The 13950-nt window shown below is 43.9% G+C and overlaps 1 protein-coding gene across 4 annotated transcripts in view; it reads left to right on the top strand.

The window, feature by feature from the left end:
- The window catches only part of mark4b (MAP/microtubule affinity-regulating kinase 4b), a 99762-nt gene that overhangs the window by 80351 nt on the left and 5461 nt on the right, over positions 1-13950 (top strand). For 2 of the 4 annotated variants that reach the window (XM_080773064.1, XM_080773063.1), the window contains 5 exons: positions 404-599; positions 949-1181; positions 3495-3598; positions 6218-6502; positions 12936-12980. In XM_080773064.1, the coding sequence (XP_080629190.1) occupies positions 404-599; positions 949-1181; positions 3495-3598; positions 6218-6502; positions 12936-12980 (863 nt within the window). The remainder of the gene's footprint in view (positions 1-403; positions 600-948; positions 1182-3494; positions 3599-6217; positions 6503-12935; positions 12981-13950) is intronic. The other 2 variants (XM_080773065.1, XM_080773066.1) reach the window with 2 other exon arrangements.

The following is a 13950-nucleotide window of genomic DNA, read 5'->3' as shown; positions in this document are numbered from 1 at the left end:
CCCACTCGCTCCGCGGCGGTCGTTGAATGCACAGAACAGTGGGCGTATCCTCCCCGACCCCACTCTCTCATGTAGGTGGGGTGACGTCACCACAGGCTCTGCTTGCATGCATGCACAGACACAGCGGAGCTAAATGACGACTGATGAGAACCGTTTGGGGAACCGTTAATACGAAAACGATGGAACCGGCTCCGGATCCGCAATGTCGGAACCGGGTCTGAAATGGACCCGGTTCCGAATCCCAACCCTAGTTGTGATCGGTCGTATACCCTTCTGTTCTGAAGAGCCGATGACAGCGTTCTGTTTCAAAGTTTACGAGGTGGAATTTCATTCTGGAAGAGAACGGTCTGGCTGGAGAGACTTGACTAGAGTGTTGTATTTAACGTGTCTGTCTCTCTCTCAGACGGAGACTGGCACAGAGTCTCGGACAGCCAGCAGTCTGAGTTTGTCCAGCAGGGTCCGACCAGGCACCATCACCAACGGAACCAGCAAACACTCCACTTCCTCCACCTCCTCCTCCGGCACCTCCTCCGCCCACAAGACGCCGCGTAGCACTAGCAGCTCAACGTATCAGCGCCAGAGACGACACTCTGACTTCTGTAAGAACATCAAGCCTGAATTAAACTTAGTTTCCTGCCAGTGTCGTGCTCTGAAAATGGCAGCTCTGCAAGCTCACATGATGAGTTTGCCTCTTGCTGTTGTCCTTTTTTGGTGAATGCTGAAATGTAAACTGACCTTGATTAGGTCAAGTCAACCCATCAAAAAATTAATAATAATAATTTGAGCTCTTAATCTGTTTTGAGAGATTTCTTACTAAGTACTGTACTTTTGCTGTCTTTCATTTTATATTTTTCTATCTTTCCTTGTCATTTTCACCATCTCTTTTTTATTGTTCTCTTCTCGATCTGTGCTCCCACTTCTCTCACTCTTTCCGGCTGTCCCTCTCAGGTGGTCCTTCGCTGCCAGGGACGACCCACCCAAAGCGTAGTCCCAGTGGAGTTGGTGAGGCGGCAGGGCTGAAAGAGGAACGCACGTCCACGTCCATCCGAAAGGCGAGCACCAACACGGTTGGCTCCCGTAGCATCCCGCCTCCTTCCAGTCCCATGGTTAGCTCCGCCCACAATCCAAATAAGTCTGAGATCCCTGACCGCCGAAAAGAAATTAACTCGACGACGGTAAGTGTGAGTACCATTTTTATCCAAATCCAATCCTTACTGAAAAGACTGTCCTCACCACAGACATCCTCAGACAACTCATTTACGTTAGACTTGAGCATAGGTTCCCAACAACAGGTACATGGACAGGTGCTGGTCCGTGGGACATGTCCAACCGTTGCACGAGAAGGGAATCCCAAGTTTTCCCAACCGTGAAAAACCTTGCATCGCCAGGAATTTCCAAACGATGAAATGTTGACTCGGTTGAATGAATATATCAAGGATTCTTCACCGACTGTGGTTTATAAACAGCTTCGAGTCAGTGATACCTCCGCGTTGCATAGCATAACAGTGACATCACTGTTGAGTTGAATCCTCTGTATCTTTACCGTTCACATGTATTCAGCGAGCAGCAGCATAACAACAACAAGCTGTAGCCTTTTGTCACGCTCTTGCTAATGACACAAAACACCCCCCTGGGGAGTTGGGACCCCCACACAGAGTTGCACCAATCACTTCACACGGGTGTGATTTAAAAAAATATATATACCGGTACTATCCTTGTTGATATAACGCCATTTAGGTCAATAATTTAACATCTATGTTGATATACAGTAATAATATAGCAGCGGTTAGGCTATCTTGGTACGATGATGCACAACCCACCCCTTCCCGCCCCATGCCGGTCCGTGAACATTTTATGAAGTGTCAGCCGGTCTGTGGTAATAGAAAGGTTGGCAACCCCTGCACTGCTGGAGCATAAAGTAGGCAACCCCTGCACTAGAGCATACAGTAAACATTCTGCTCACATATGACTCACTTCACTCTGTCCTCTCTCGCCCTCTTTCGTGTACACACACACACACACACACACACACACACACACACACACACACACACACACACACACACACACACACACACACACACTGCCTTAACCCATTTTGACCTGAGATCAGATTCTGAATTTTCTTTTTACATTCTGACAGTTTTCAGAAAAAGCTATGTTTCTATGTCAGTCGTCAGTCATTTTTCAAAAATAGCAGACCTACAAGCTCGTAGCACGCCACTCGGTGGCGCGCTATGAGCTTGTAGATCTGCTATTTTTCAATAGCTAAAGCATAACAAAATGCTAACACCAAAAGGGGATACACAGATTCATAATGAGACATAATCCAGACAGTGAATATGGATGGAGTTCACCGCTAGTTCAAATTAACATTTTGACATAGCATTTACACAATAAATGGAGTCAGACATCCGACAGATTAACCCCAGATTACCTCCTTTAATGAGATGCCTGGTGAACAGAAATGAGCAGACATTAACACCACATGGGGTCAAATGATATTTTCCATATCCTTGTATCATTTTGGACCACCGGATTGGTGGGGCCTACCTCGTCAGAACAACTTTGTGTCAGTAGTGAGGCTGGTAAAATAAACACCTAGAGACATAAAACACTGCTGCTTGTTATATCATCATAATGTGAAACCCTCCAGTTAACCTTGCAAAAACATGCCTACTCTGCTCCAGACTTTTACGTGCTACTCTTGTTTCTTGTTTGCAATGTGAATAATAATATTTTGAGAGAGGACTTGGTGTGTCCTGTTTGGTCCAGGGACAAAAATACTTTTGTAAAAGCTGATGGATCCAAATGTGGCTGTAGCCAACATTTTTTTTGTGTGTTCTTGCCAAATGAATGATATCCCTGCTCTGTACTGGTGGATCAATGATGGACCCACCTGACACAATAGTGGTAGTCCCCAGGTTGATCTTAGTCAGGATGTTGGTCCATGGGTTAAAATCGGTGTTTAAAGGAGTTGTACCAAAATTACTTTTCTATCAATAGAGGGTATGCACTATGCGTGTGACATCATCATCATACCGGAAGTTATGCAGGATTGTCTACTGAGTGGCAAAAAACTAGTCATATTTGATTGAATTAAATGACTTTAAACAACATTAAATTCACTTTGTCACTCACTTTGCCACTCGATCTGCCATTCACTTTATACGCTCTATTACACATAGCATGAAGCCTTGCATTTTTGTGTCACGTTCCTAAACCAATAATCTGATGACCGGGTGGCTCAACCCCTCTCCATTTTAGTTTTTAATCTTCTGATGATAGACTGCTGGTCATCAAATTGTTGGCTTAGGTATGCGACAAAAACGAAAATAAATCTCCATGTGTAATTGATAAGAAATAAGTTTAACGTTAAACATAAGTGAACAACTCCTTTTAAGTCAACGAGTATGAGCTGTTGATTGATTGATCTGTAACAATGTGATTTGCTGACGCTAATTGCTAAATGTTTCCATTTGTGTGTCTTCCAGAACAATATCCCAGCCAGTGCCATGACTCGACGGAACACCTATGTGTGCACGGACCGATCCAGTACAGACCGACACTCGCTACTACAGAACGGCAAAGAGAATAGGTGTGTGTGTGTGTGGGGGGGGGGTCTGCTTGTTATCTCCATCTCTTTACCTCTCATTCTCTCCGTTATGCTTACTTCTGTCTGCCTCTGTCAGTGTTCATTGTAGCTGATCTGTGTTAATCCTGTCTGTTGGAGGGTTGAACCAGAATGTCAAGTCACCTCCAGTTCTGCGTCCCTGCAGAGATGTGGGGGGGGGGGGGGTGCACACTTCACTGCACAGTAGGAAACGGATGAGGTGATGAGGCAGGATTTGGGGCTGCTGGGGCTTGCAGGAGGGAGTGAGAGAAAGGAAAGGGAAAAAGGTCAAGCGAGGTAGGGGGAAGATTAAAAACAAAAACAGAGAGGGGTTGAGCAAGCAAGGGGGAGGAATAGAGTGCAGAGCTTGATAGACTTTGTTGTTCATGGTGTCACGCACCGAAAATAGATCTACAAGAGTATATAAGGCCCGGGACCGCTGGTGGGCCACGAGGGTATTGCAAGAGGGCACGCAAATAATTGGTAAAATGCAAGATTTGAATGATAATATATTTAAAACATATTAAAACAGTGTAATATAATATTAGAGATGCCAATAAATAAGAACTGTTACTAAAAAATAAACCTTCATTTGATTGGTCTTTAAAATTAACATGCTCCGAAAGTGCAGTGTCATCCGTTTAACCGGTTTTAAATTTAAATTTCATACTAATTTTCAGAAATTGCGAAAAATATATTTGCCTCTTTGCTTATGGAGATTTCCTGGTACAAAATATTTTTGAGTGATTCACAAAAGTTTGATAATCACTGTGGTACTGGACATGCAAAACATGAATTCCATCATAAGCAGAAGGTACAGTACACTGTCCTCTCCTCAGTGTGCTGAGCTTGTGTTCTGCAGTAGTCCTCGTTCCCAGTTGAAGTTCACTGATTTAGCCATTAACCTAATGGCTCTGGCCCTCTTGAACTCTGTGTGGGTGTTATCTAGAGCGTTATGGAAAGCAGCCCCCGGCCCGCAGACAGCCGTGTGTGTGTGTGTGTGTGTGACGTTCGCCCCACCAACTTCAAATTTCGACACACAATCCACACCCCTACAGGGAGTGGAGTCCGTCGGATAGCCGTTTGTCCAGAACCAGCACAAAAGCCTTTTCCCGGGTCTGGACCTAATCGCCCCATATCTCCATATATGGAGCTGGCCTGTTCTGACATCACACTGTTGTTCTGAAATCTGCATATACTTAAACAATATTACACAAGACGGTGTTCTTTATCGTCATTATTGCTTGCCTGGAGGCGAATTCCTTATTATGATACAATAATTAATGGTATCGCAGAAGTGCATTAATAACGAATAAAGAACACCCTCGAGTGTAATATTGCAATTATACAACAGTTACCCTTAAAACTAAGATAATCGCCGAAAAATGACATGTTGTAGCCACTATGACCACAAATGTCCCACGAAACTAGCTAGCCTAGCCACTGAGTCTGCTGCGCTCTGAGAGAAAAGCACGGCTGAATTCTTTGTTCTGATTAGCCGTGCCATTATTGTGGTTTAAGCATGGCTAGAAAGCTGTTTCAACCAATCAGATTGCTTCCTCGAAACGACCTGTTCCATATTTAGGCATACCTGACAAATAACTTGTATATGGGCATAAAAAGGACACAGACATAACTGGGTGGGGCGTGCATTTTCAACTTGCATCGTTCCAAGTAGGCCAGTGCCCAACGGACACTACTCTAGTAGTAGTAAAATAACTGCACTGTAGGATGGTAATGTAAACGGTAAAATCCTGAGAGTTTAAATTAACACTCAGTATTTGAGAGTATGAAGGAACGGTTTCGGCTTCAGAGAGCTCTGACAATGACAACATTCTGGGTCATTCGGCGGACAATAGAAATGAGCTGCTGGCCACGTCTGGAGGGCTGTTCTCTGTCTCACTACTAGCTGTTGCTTTTCATTACATCTCTCTCTCTCACCCCATGCCCCCTCTGCATTATTCTCCTGGGTCTTTCCATCCAGCCAGTGTTCTCCTTTCTCTTGACCTCTCTCAGACAGTCAGACTGGTTTGATTAATTTGTGTTTTTCAAGGAGGAAATGTCTCTTTCCCCTTGTCACATCTCTAATGCTTTGCTTCCCCTATGCTTGCCTTCCCTTCTCTGCCCTTGTCATTTATTTCAAGTCATTTATTTATGCTATGGCACTCTGGACCAGTGCCGGTCGGTCACCCTCGGAACATCCATCACATCAAATGGGCCTGGCTTTACCAGACACACAATATTGGGTGTTGAATGTCAATATGTGGACTGATATGTACAGTATATTGTACAGTACACTATTATGGACAGTCACATAATGCACTGTATGTCAAGGTCCCTTTGTCCTTGGCTTGTCCTATCTGTGTGTGTGTGTGTGTGTGTGTGTGTGTGTGTGTGTGTGTGTGACATGCAAGCCTCTATAAAAATATAATTATCGGATCGGGACAAAGTGATATCGGCAGATACTCAAAATCAAATGATCAGAATCGGATCAAGAGCAATATAAAACGTGATCGGGACGTCCCTACTTCCTGTATGAAATGGGCTATGTACAGTTAAACTTGCAGCATTCTTCATTGTTCTGTCTGTGTCTGTCCCGTCCAGCTCCATGTCCCACCGCCTCCCGCCCGCCTCCCCCTCTACGCACAGCATCGCCGGGGCCTCGGGGGTGTCGTCCTCCGCCTCGGCGCCTTCCTCTCGCCTCACGCGGGGAACCACCGTGAGGAGCACCTTCCACGGCGGACAGATCCGTGACCGGCGGTCCACGGCCTCGTCCCACGGCCCGCCCACCTCTCCCACGCTGTCCCACGACGCCGTTCCACTGCCCCACGCCAGGACCCGCGCCACCACCAACCTGTTCAGCAAGCTCACCTCCAAGCTGACCCGCAGGTAAGAGGAGAGGCCGGGTGGAAGGGGGGGCGAGAGGCATTTGGTCGTGGTGGAGCAGCTAGTGAGGCAGATAAAATAGAATGGAGAGCGGGGGAGATAAAAAATGTTATGTTGTGGTGTGTTTAAAAGATTAATTCCAATTAAATGAGACCCATGCTATGGTTGTGATGGCTAGAGAGATGTATGAATGGGAACAGGAAGATGATAGTGTTCCCACCCTACGTACATGATTCATATTCACTGGTGGATAGTTGTAGTTAGTTCAGACTCAGAGGCCAAATATTAATGTTGTTTTTGAGAGGTGTTTGTTCGCCTAGTTGTTACAGCATATTCACAGCCTCATGACTGGAGCCTGACCCCTAATCTTATTTCTTAATTGACCATTATTGACCATATTCACACAATGACCAGTTTGTTTCTACAAATTAAGACTACGGGTATGTTGATATGGTTAAGACCAAGTTGTTTAGGGGAAAGCCTATATCTACTCTTGCAGCCTCTTCACCACTTTCTTTCCTTAACATTGTACTAACCTACCAGGCTTCCTTCTCTAATTATTAACCTTTACAGGCTTCAATCCCCTCCTTCACTTCACATTTCCTTCCTAACTTGTCTATTTAGAAGACCTGTGTCAAATAGTATGTACAAATATTTAACGTTGATCGCATTGGTCTGCTTGAAGTCCTAGATGGATGGGGTCTACCGTTATAGACCAATGCCATGAGAATCAGTATGTTAGATTGTAACGTACTGATTCTCATCGTATTGGTCTATGATGGTCACAAGACGTGGCCAAAGCATTTCTGGGGGTCACAGCAAAACATGGTTGAGAACCCCTGTGTCAGAACAACAGAGAGGTACTGATGATGCAATGTCATGTACTTTCGGTGACTTGACAGCTCAGCTTACACTGTAAAATCTTGAGTATTCATTTAACTCTTGAGTGTGTACAAAGGTATGGGTCCATTTGGTTCCATTTGTACATTCTCAGAATAATGGGCCAGGTAGCATTTTGGGCCAGCAAAGTTTGGAATTGTGGATTTCGTTCAAAACGAGCTGCTCCTGCAAACTTTGCAAGACGATCTTAGCCAATCTGGATGTTAAATGAAAAATCAGCCAGATCCGTCTTGATCACATGACTGTAGAGATATTGTGTACCGATCTTTGCAACGTTTAGACAATATCAGGCGTCTCTGCCACGCCTTCGGCCTGGTGGAGACAATGAGAACTCATAAATGTATAGTGTACATGACGCAATCGATTGACCCACCCCTCTGGTACTCCAAGCAGATTATAACAAAACAAACAGTACCCAACAATAATTTGCAAATACTGTTGGACTCAGGCATGCTGTCCATTGATCTTAAACTGGGCTGTTTATTGGAGCTTTACATGTTTGTTTCTTTCTTTCTTTCTTGCTTTAACTCTTTTGCTTTTCCGTGCTGATCACCTGCCAATCTTTTGTCCTTCCTTTTCTTGTTTCCATCTGTTTTGGTTTCCATCTATATTCTGTCATTTCTTTATTCTGACCTTCATCTTCCTCTATCCTCACTGTCTTTCACCGTTCTCCCATCTCTCTCTCTCTCTCTCTCTCTCTCTCTCTCTCTCTCTCTCTCTCTCTCTCTCTCTCTCTCTCTCTCGTTCCTCTGTTGTCGCTAATCGTTGTATGTTTTCCATTCTTCTCATCTTCATTTCCCTCTCTTCTTCCTCTCTCTCTTCCTAGGGTCACTCTTGACCCCTCTAAGCGTCAGAGCTCAAACAAGTCCATCTCGGGCTGCACCCTCCCTCAGGGGACAAAAACAGTTAGTAAGTCTTCCTTTCCGGTGTTTTCTGGCTGCTTCTGTCTGTCACTCTGTCAGTTGTTCTGTCTCTCTGTCTGTTTGTCTGTGCCTGCCTGCCTGTCTGTCTGTGTGTCCGTCTGCCTGACTGCAGTGCCCTGTCATCCCTCCTCCCACATCGGCTTCCTGTCGACAGTATGTCTCTCCCATTGGTTGTCTGTCTCAGCTGACGTGCTGTATCTCCTCCTAGAGGCTGTAGGTGGAACAGCAGCATTACCTGGTAAAAAGACAATAACAGATGGACAACAGACAACAAAGGGCGGGCATGGTTCATCATCTGATATTGGATTTGCTTTTATTTGTAGTAATTAAGGCAATATTAGATCTCTCACTGTAATTCTGAGATGTAGGACGATGTAGGACGAAGAAGAACACAATTATCAGCCTAAACTAAATTACGTAATTTTAATTGATTTAAGTGCATTACATTATATTGAATGGATGTACATTAGCTAATGTAGACGGTAATGGGCCTCTTTGAGACACACACACACACACACACACACACACACACACACACACACACACACACACACACACTATTCTTAGCATGGAGAACATCAGCACAAGGTTAAAACTGAATAACAGAGTGCAATCAGGGCTGGACATTGAGGCTTGTCCGGTTGTCCGGGACAAGTAATACATCTTTTTCGGAAAAGTGCATTAAATTTGGACTTAAGTGACTCTTCGTTTCACGTTTTTCTGTGGCACTCCTAGTGGCCAAAAATATTGTCTGGCATTATTGCCTGGCGTTCCTAATAATCATCACCTTTCCAACATTGTTAATAGCCCTAGAATGACTGTGATCTTGCATACTGTACATTTCATGTATTCCAAATACACAGTCATAGATCGGTCCTATCCGTACACGGTCAGCAGAATGACCACGTCGGCATAGTACTGCGTGTGGACTCGCCCAGTAATTCATTCCTAAGACTTGGAGTCATACAGTATATTGTCCTCTAGTTTCATATCCTTTTGAAAGTTCTGACAGAAAACGTGTGTTAAGTAAAATATCCCCACGTTTCCAGGAAGAAAGGCTGGACTGAAAATATGAAAAGTGCATTAGGTTTTATTGAACGGTTGAACGGAAGTACATTAGCTGATGTAGGCATTCTCGCAGCTCTCGTACACACAGTTCTGAGTTGAGTGTTGCTCTGCTTGCCTCCTGGAGTCCGAGGGGTCACTGCAACCATGCATCACTATGAGTCATGTAAACAGTACAAAGTATATATACAGTATATACAACAAATTCTCCAAAAACTTACTTAACCTCTTAAACCCCAGGGGGAAAGTCTGCAACATCGGAGTTGGAACGGGAGACCAATTGGGTCTGAGCTCAATTGTCCACTACTGCCTATAATCAACACCAGGATGTTTTCCCATGCTGTTAACAAATACTACTCGCCAAGGAATGTCTGTGTCTCTGTGCGATGAGAGGACCTGGGATGGACATGAAATGGAGGGAGGGAGGTTGTAGCGCATAAAAGGGCGTGGAGGTACTGGTACAGTATGGGTGTTGGAGGATCAGGAAGTAGAGAATGTAACTCTGTAGTAGACTGTACCAATGGTTCTCAAAGAACCCCAACATTCATAATGCCCCCATTTGAAAATATCTTGTGCCAGGGACCTCCAAAAGAGAAAACTGTTTATTTTTTTGTATTATTTTTTTAATTCCCCCAGATCTTATTCAGATCATCTGCGTACCTTCGCATCTAAAGTCCTTTTAAATGTTGGACACTGAGGCTCTCCAAGTTATCCTGACTTGACACGCTAAGCATCATTGACATGTTAAATCAGGATTAGTTATGTAACCCAAGGATTTCTCTGCTTCTTAAAGAGGAATCTTACTCGAATTCTCTCTCTTACTCGAATTCTCTCTCTTACTCGAATTCTCTCTCTCTTACTTGAATTCTCTCTCTCCTCTCCTCTCCTCTCCTCTCCTCTCCTCTCCTCTCCTCTCCTCTCCTCTCCTCTCCTCTCCTCTCCTCTCCTCTCCTCTCCTCTCTTCTCTTCTCTCTCTCTCTCTCTCTCTCTCGCTCTCTCTCTCTCTCTCTCTCTCTAGAAAGCATAAGTCCTTTTATGCTCTGAAGAAGTGAAACCTTGGGGGCAGAATACAGTCTGTGTACTCTACGGCACAAAGAGGGTCCATATACTTACTGACTGTAATATATTTGTGCACATACTGTACTGTGTGTATGTTGCACACACAACCTACATACGTACTGTAGTTCATTGTTCACTGATGCTATGGTCAAAGGTCTGGCAAAGATGCATAGTTTACTTGTCCCAAAGAAAACATGTACACTGTACATGAAACGAATAGATTGATGAAGGCTACTTGCACGTACAGTACAATCAGTAGCTTGAACTTTATCGTTGCTGTCGGGCAGAAACCTCTTACTGTATGTCAATATATGTCAATATATATATTTTTAGTTTTTTCCGCAGACATTGTTGTACAATAGTGAGTGTCACTCAAAATGAGTGAGAATAGCTGATCTCAAAGTTAATTTGTTGATCTGCTATGTTCACTATTTTTAAAATAATAAAAAAGGAACGGTTTAGGACATACAAGGTTTCCACCCACCGCAACAATACAGTTTACTCCATGATGAAAGACATAACCTCACTAAAGATCCAAACCATAACTGTAATATCCCAAGGGTTAATTTAACCCTGAGAGTGTACAGATGGACATGACATTTACAAGAGATCTTCAATTTTCAAGGACAGGAGTTTGTGGATTTGTAGCTGAACCAATGTTAAATCTGATCTATTGTCTGTGTACCACCTAAAATATCTCTATTGGTGTTGGTCCCTTAATCCCATGGGGAAATTCATTTTCAGCTTCACCCAGATGAAGGCTGTTCAGATGGTCCGCTCACGGGGGGAACAATTAGGGGCTAAGTGTCTTGCTCCAGGACACTTCAGCACAACATACGGTATAACTGGCAGACCTGGGGCGTACCAGACTTTATCTACTCACTCATCTATAGCCGTCCCTTATTGCTTCCGGATTAAGATTTCCCAATGGGTCACAATATGTCAATGAAACTCCCACTCAGGCCGGAAACGCTATTAATTGTTGCAGAATGCATAAAATAGGGACACCCGCTTGAAAGTGGTTAAAATCTAAGACATGTCACAGTAACAATGACCCCTGGTGGTAGGTTGCAGGTAATGCATTATATTGTGTCTAAAAACGATGCCTTGGGTGGGTTGGCAACTTGGCATTGTAGTCTACTAGTTGGAGAAGTCTTGACTAGTTGGACACACATATTTGAAGTTGAACCCTTTGATCTAATAAAGTTGCCAAACCATTAGAACATACATTTCTCCTAATTTGCTTATTTTTTAAATTAATTTGTCCCCAGTGTTGCCACTGCTACCCTACCAGGCTTTTGTTCGCATTCGGCTCAAAAAGAGAAGTCTGGGGAAACGCATTGGAAGATATGGCATACAATAGGAAGCCCAATTCCTTGTATTTCGCTAACCAATAACCAACCAATCAGTGTTCTCTGCTGTTTGGTGAAGCGGATTGGTGAACCAACATGCTTTTTTTGTGCCTCTCTAGACCAGAAATCTCACAGACTGGGCCAGGCGCTACATACTAATTCCTACACGGGTTGTGCTTATAACCACAAGGTTATGGTTAGGGTTAGGTTTAGGTATCAATCCCAGCGTGTCGAATGCACAACCCGTGTAGGCTTTGGTATGTCGCGGGCCAGGCTGGTACCCTACTGGCTCACCTGCCATTGAGGAGCCTCCACCAAGAGGACGTAGCGCCTCCTCCGTCCTCCTAGCATTCAACACCCCCTGCTGAAAGACCGGTGCTGTCCCAGCCAGTAGGGAGTAGGCTACATGCAGCGACAAAGATCACCCTCGGTGCCCGCTGTCCCACCCCGAACACGGCCAATTGTGTTCGTGAAGAAGCTTGGCTAAACCGGTGGCGACACTGTTGGATTAGATTCTATTCGACATGAGGACACCTAGACTCCACTGTGGTACATGGTGCCTAAGTCTTTTTTAAATGGAGTGACTACATACATTGGAATTTAAAGCTCATGTCTTATATCTCACATTGCCCTAAACAAGGCAAGGCTGGGCACAGTTTGAATGCCCTTGTTATGGAAGGATTTGTCTGACACACGCACACAAAATAGAGAAATGCCATTCTAGAGTTGCTGTAGTTCATTAATTTACAGAATGGTGTCATTGGAGCAAGGAAGCTTCTAGGCTTCCAGACAGCCTCTAGTCTCCATCCCCTACATATTCTAGCATCACATACATTCTTCATTCACACACGTCCTTTTGTTTAACCTTTTCCTTTCCGTTCCGTTCTATTCTGTTTTGTTGGTGGTTCCCAACTTCCCATATCCTGTTTATGTGTCCATTCGGTATTGTAAGCGTAGGTTGGTGATGATCCATCTGTGATTTGAAGTTTGCATTTATATTGTGGTGTCCTGTGTTGTGATTGGGTGATTGACTGATGTGGCCTTGCTGCTGATTGGAGCATTGATACAGGATGTGGTCTGTAGCGTGTTGTCATTGGCTGATTTATTCCTAACATGTGCCTTTGTCTTCTTCTTGAGGGTCACAGACGAACCTGAGAGACTCAGCAGATCTCCGGTCACAAGGTGAGTTCATGTTTTTATACTTGATAGTTATACTATAATATGATTTTGTACATTAACATTTCGTGGGATTGAGAAAACCGCCAGGACTCTGTCCTTTTCACATGCCTCACCCAGACGGAGTAACGGACACGTTTGAACCTAATCGGAAATTTAAAAAAATGTATTTTTTTCTGAAAAACCTCATGTTTCTATATCAGTGGTTCTCAACATTTCATGTCAAGGACCCCAAAAAAATTATGAAATATGCCCCCATCTGAAAATATGTTGTTCCAGGGACCTCCCCAGAAGCAAAGATTTTATATAAAAAAAACTGAAACTCTGAAAGAATATATATTCAAATATTTGAGGCACGTTTTCACGATTTTCCAAAAATTGCAGACCGAGTGCCGCGCTATGAGCTTGTAGATCTGCTATTTTTCAATAGCTAAAGTATAACATAATGTTTAAAACACCAAAAGGGGTTCCCGCCCAAAATGGGTTAAGTTATCTCTCAGGATTTGACTGTGTCTGCCCTCCTCCCAGCCACGGCTGTGACCCAGACTCTAGCTTCATCTCAGTATCATGCTAAAACCAGCAGGTAAAACAACAGCATCCATGGACTAGCACCGCACCATGATGCTAGCTATAGTTAATGAGTGTGATGTCAGTCATACTGTAGAATAGATAATAGTAAACATGGACCCATACATTTGACTGTGTAGACATGGTGACCTGTGGTAGATGATGCCTGTGATTGCAATGTGTCCAGAATTTACTTGTGTTTAATAATAACAACTTCATCCCTTGATGTATGCCCCTGTTCACCTTGTACCTAACCCTACTCCTCGTGGGTTGTTTACATGTAGAATAGAAAGGTGAGTCGACAAAGTCAATCTTGTGTCTGCTGATCGATGTGATGTGAAAATATCAGAATCAGAAGCCTTTATTTGCCATACATGTAAACATGTTAGGAATTTGTTTCGGTAGTAAA

The sequence above is a fragment of the Protomyctophum bolini genome (genome assembly GCF_963924005.1).
Source record: "Protomyctophum bolini genome assembly, chromosome: 9".
NCBI lineage: Eukaryota > Metazoa > Chordata > Actinopteri > Myctophiformes > Myctophidae > Protomyctophum > Protomyctophum bolini.
The sequence above is the reverse complement of the archived record's forward strand: the minus strand, read 5'-3'. Positions and strand labels throughout refer to the sequence as shown.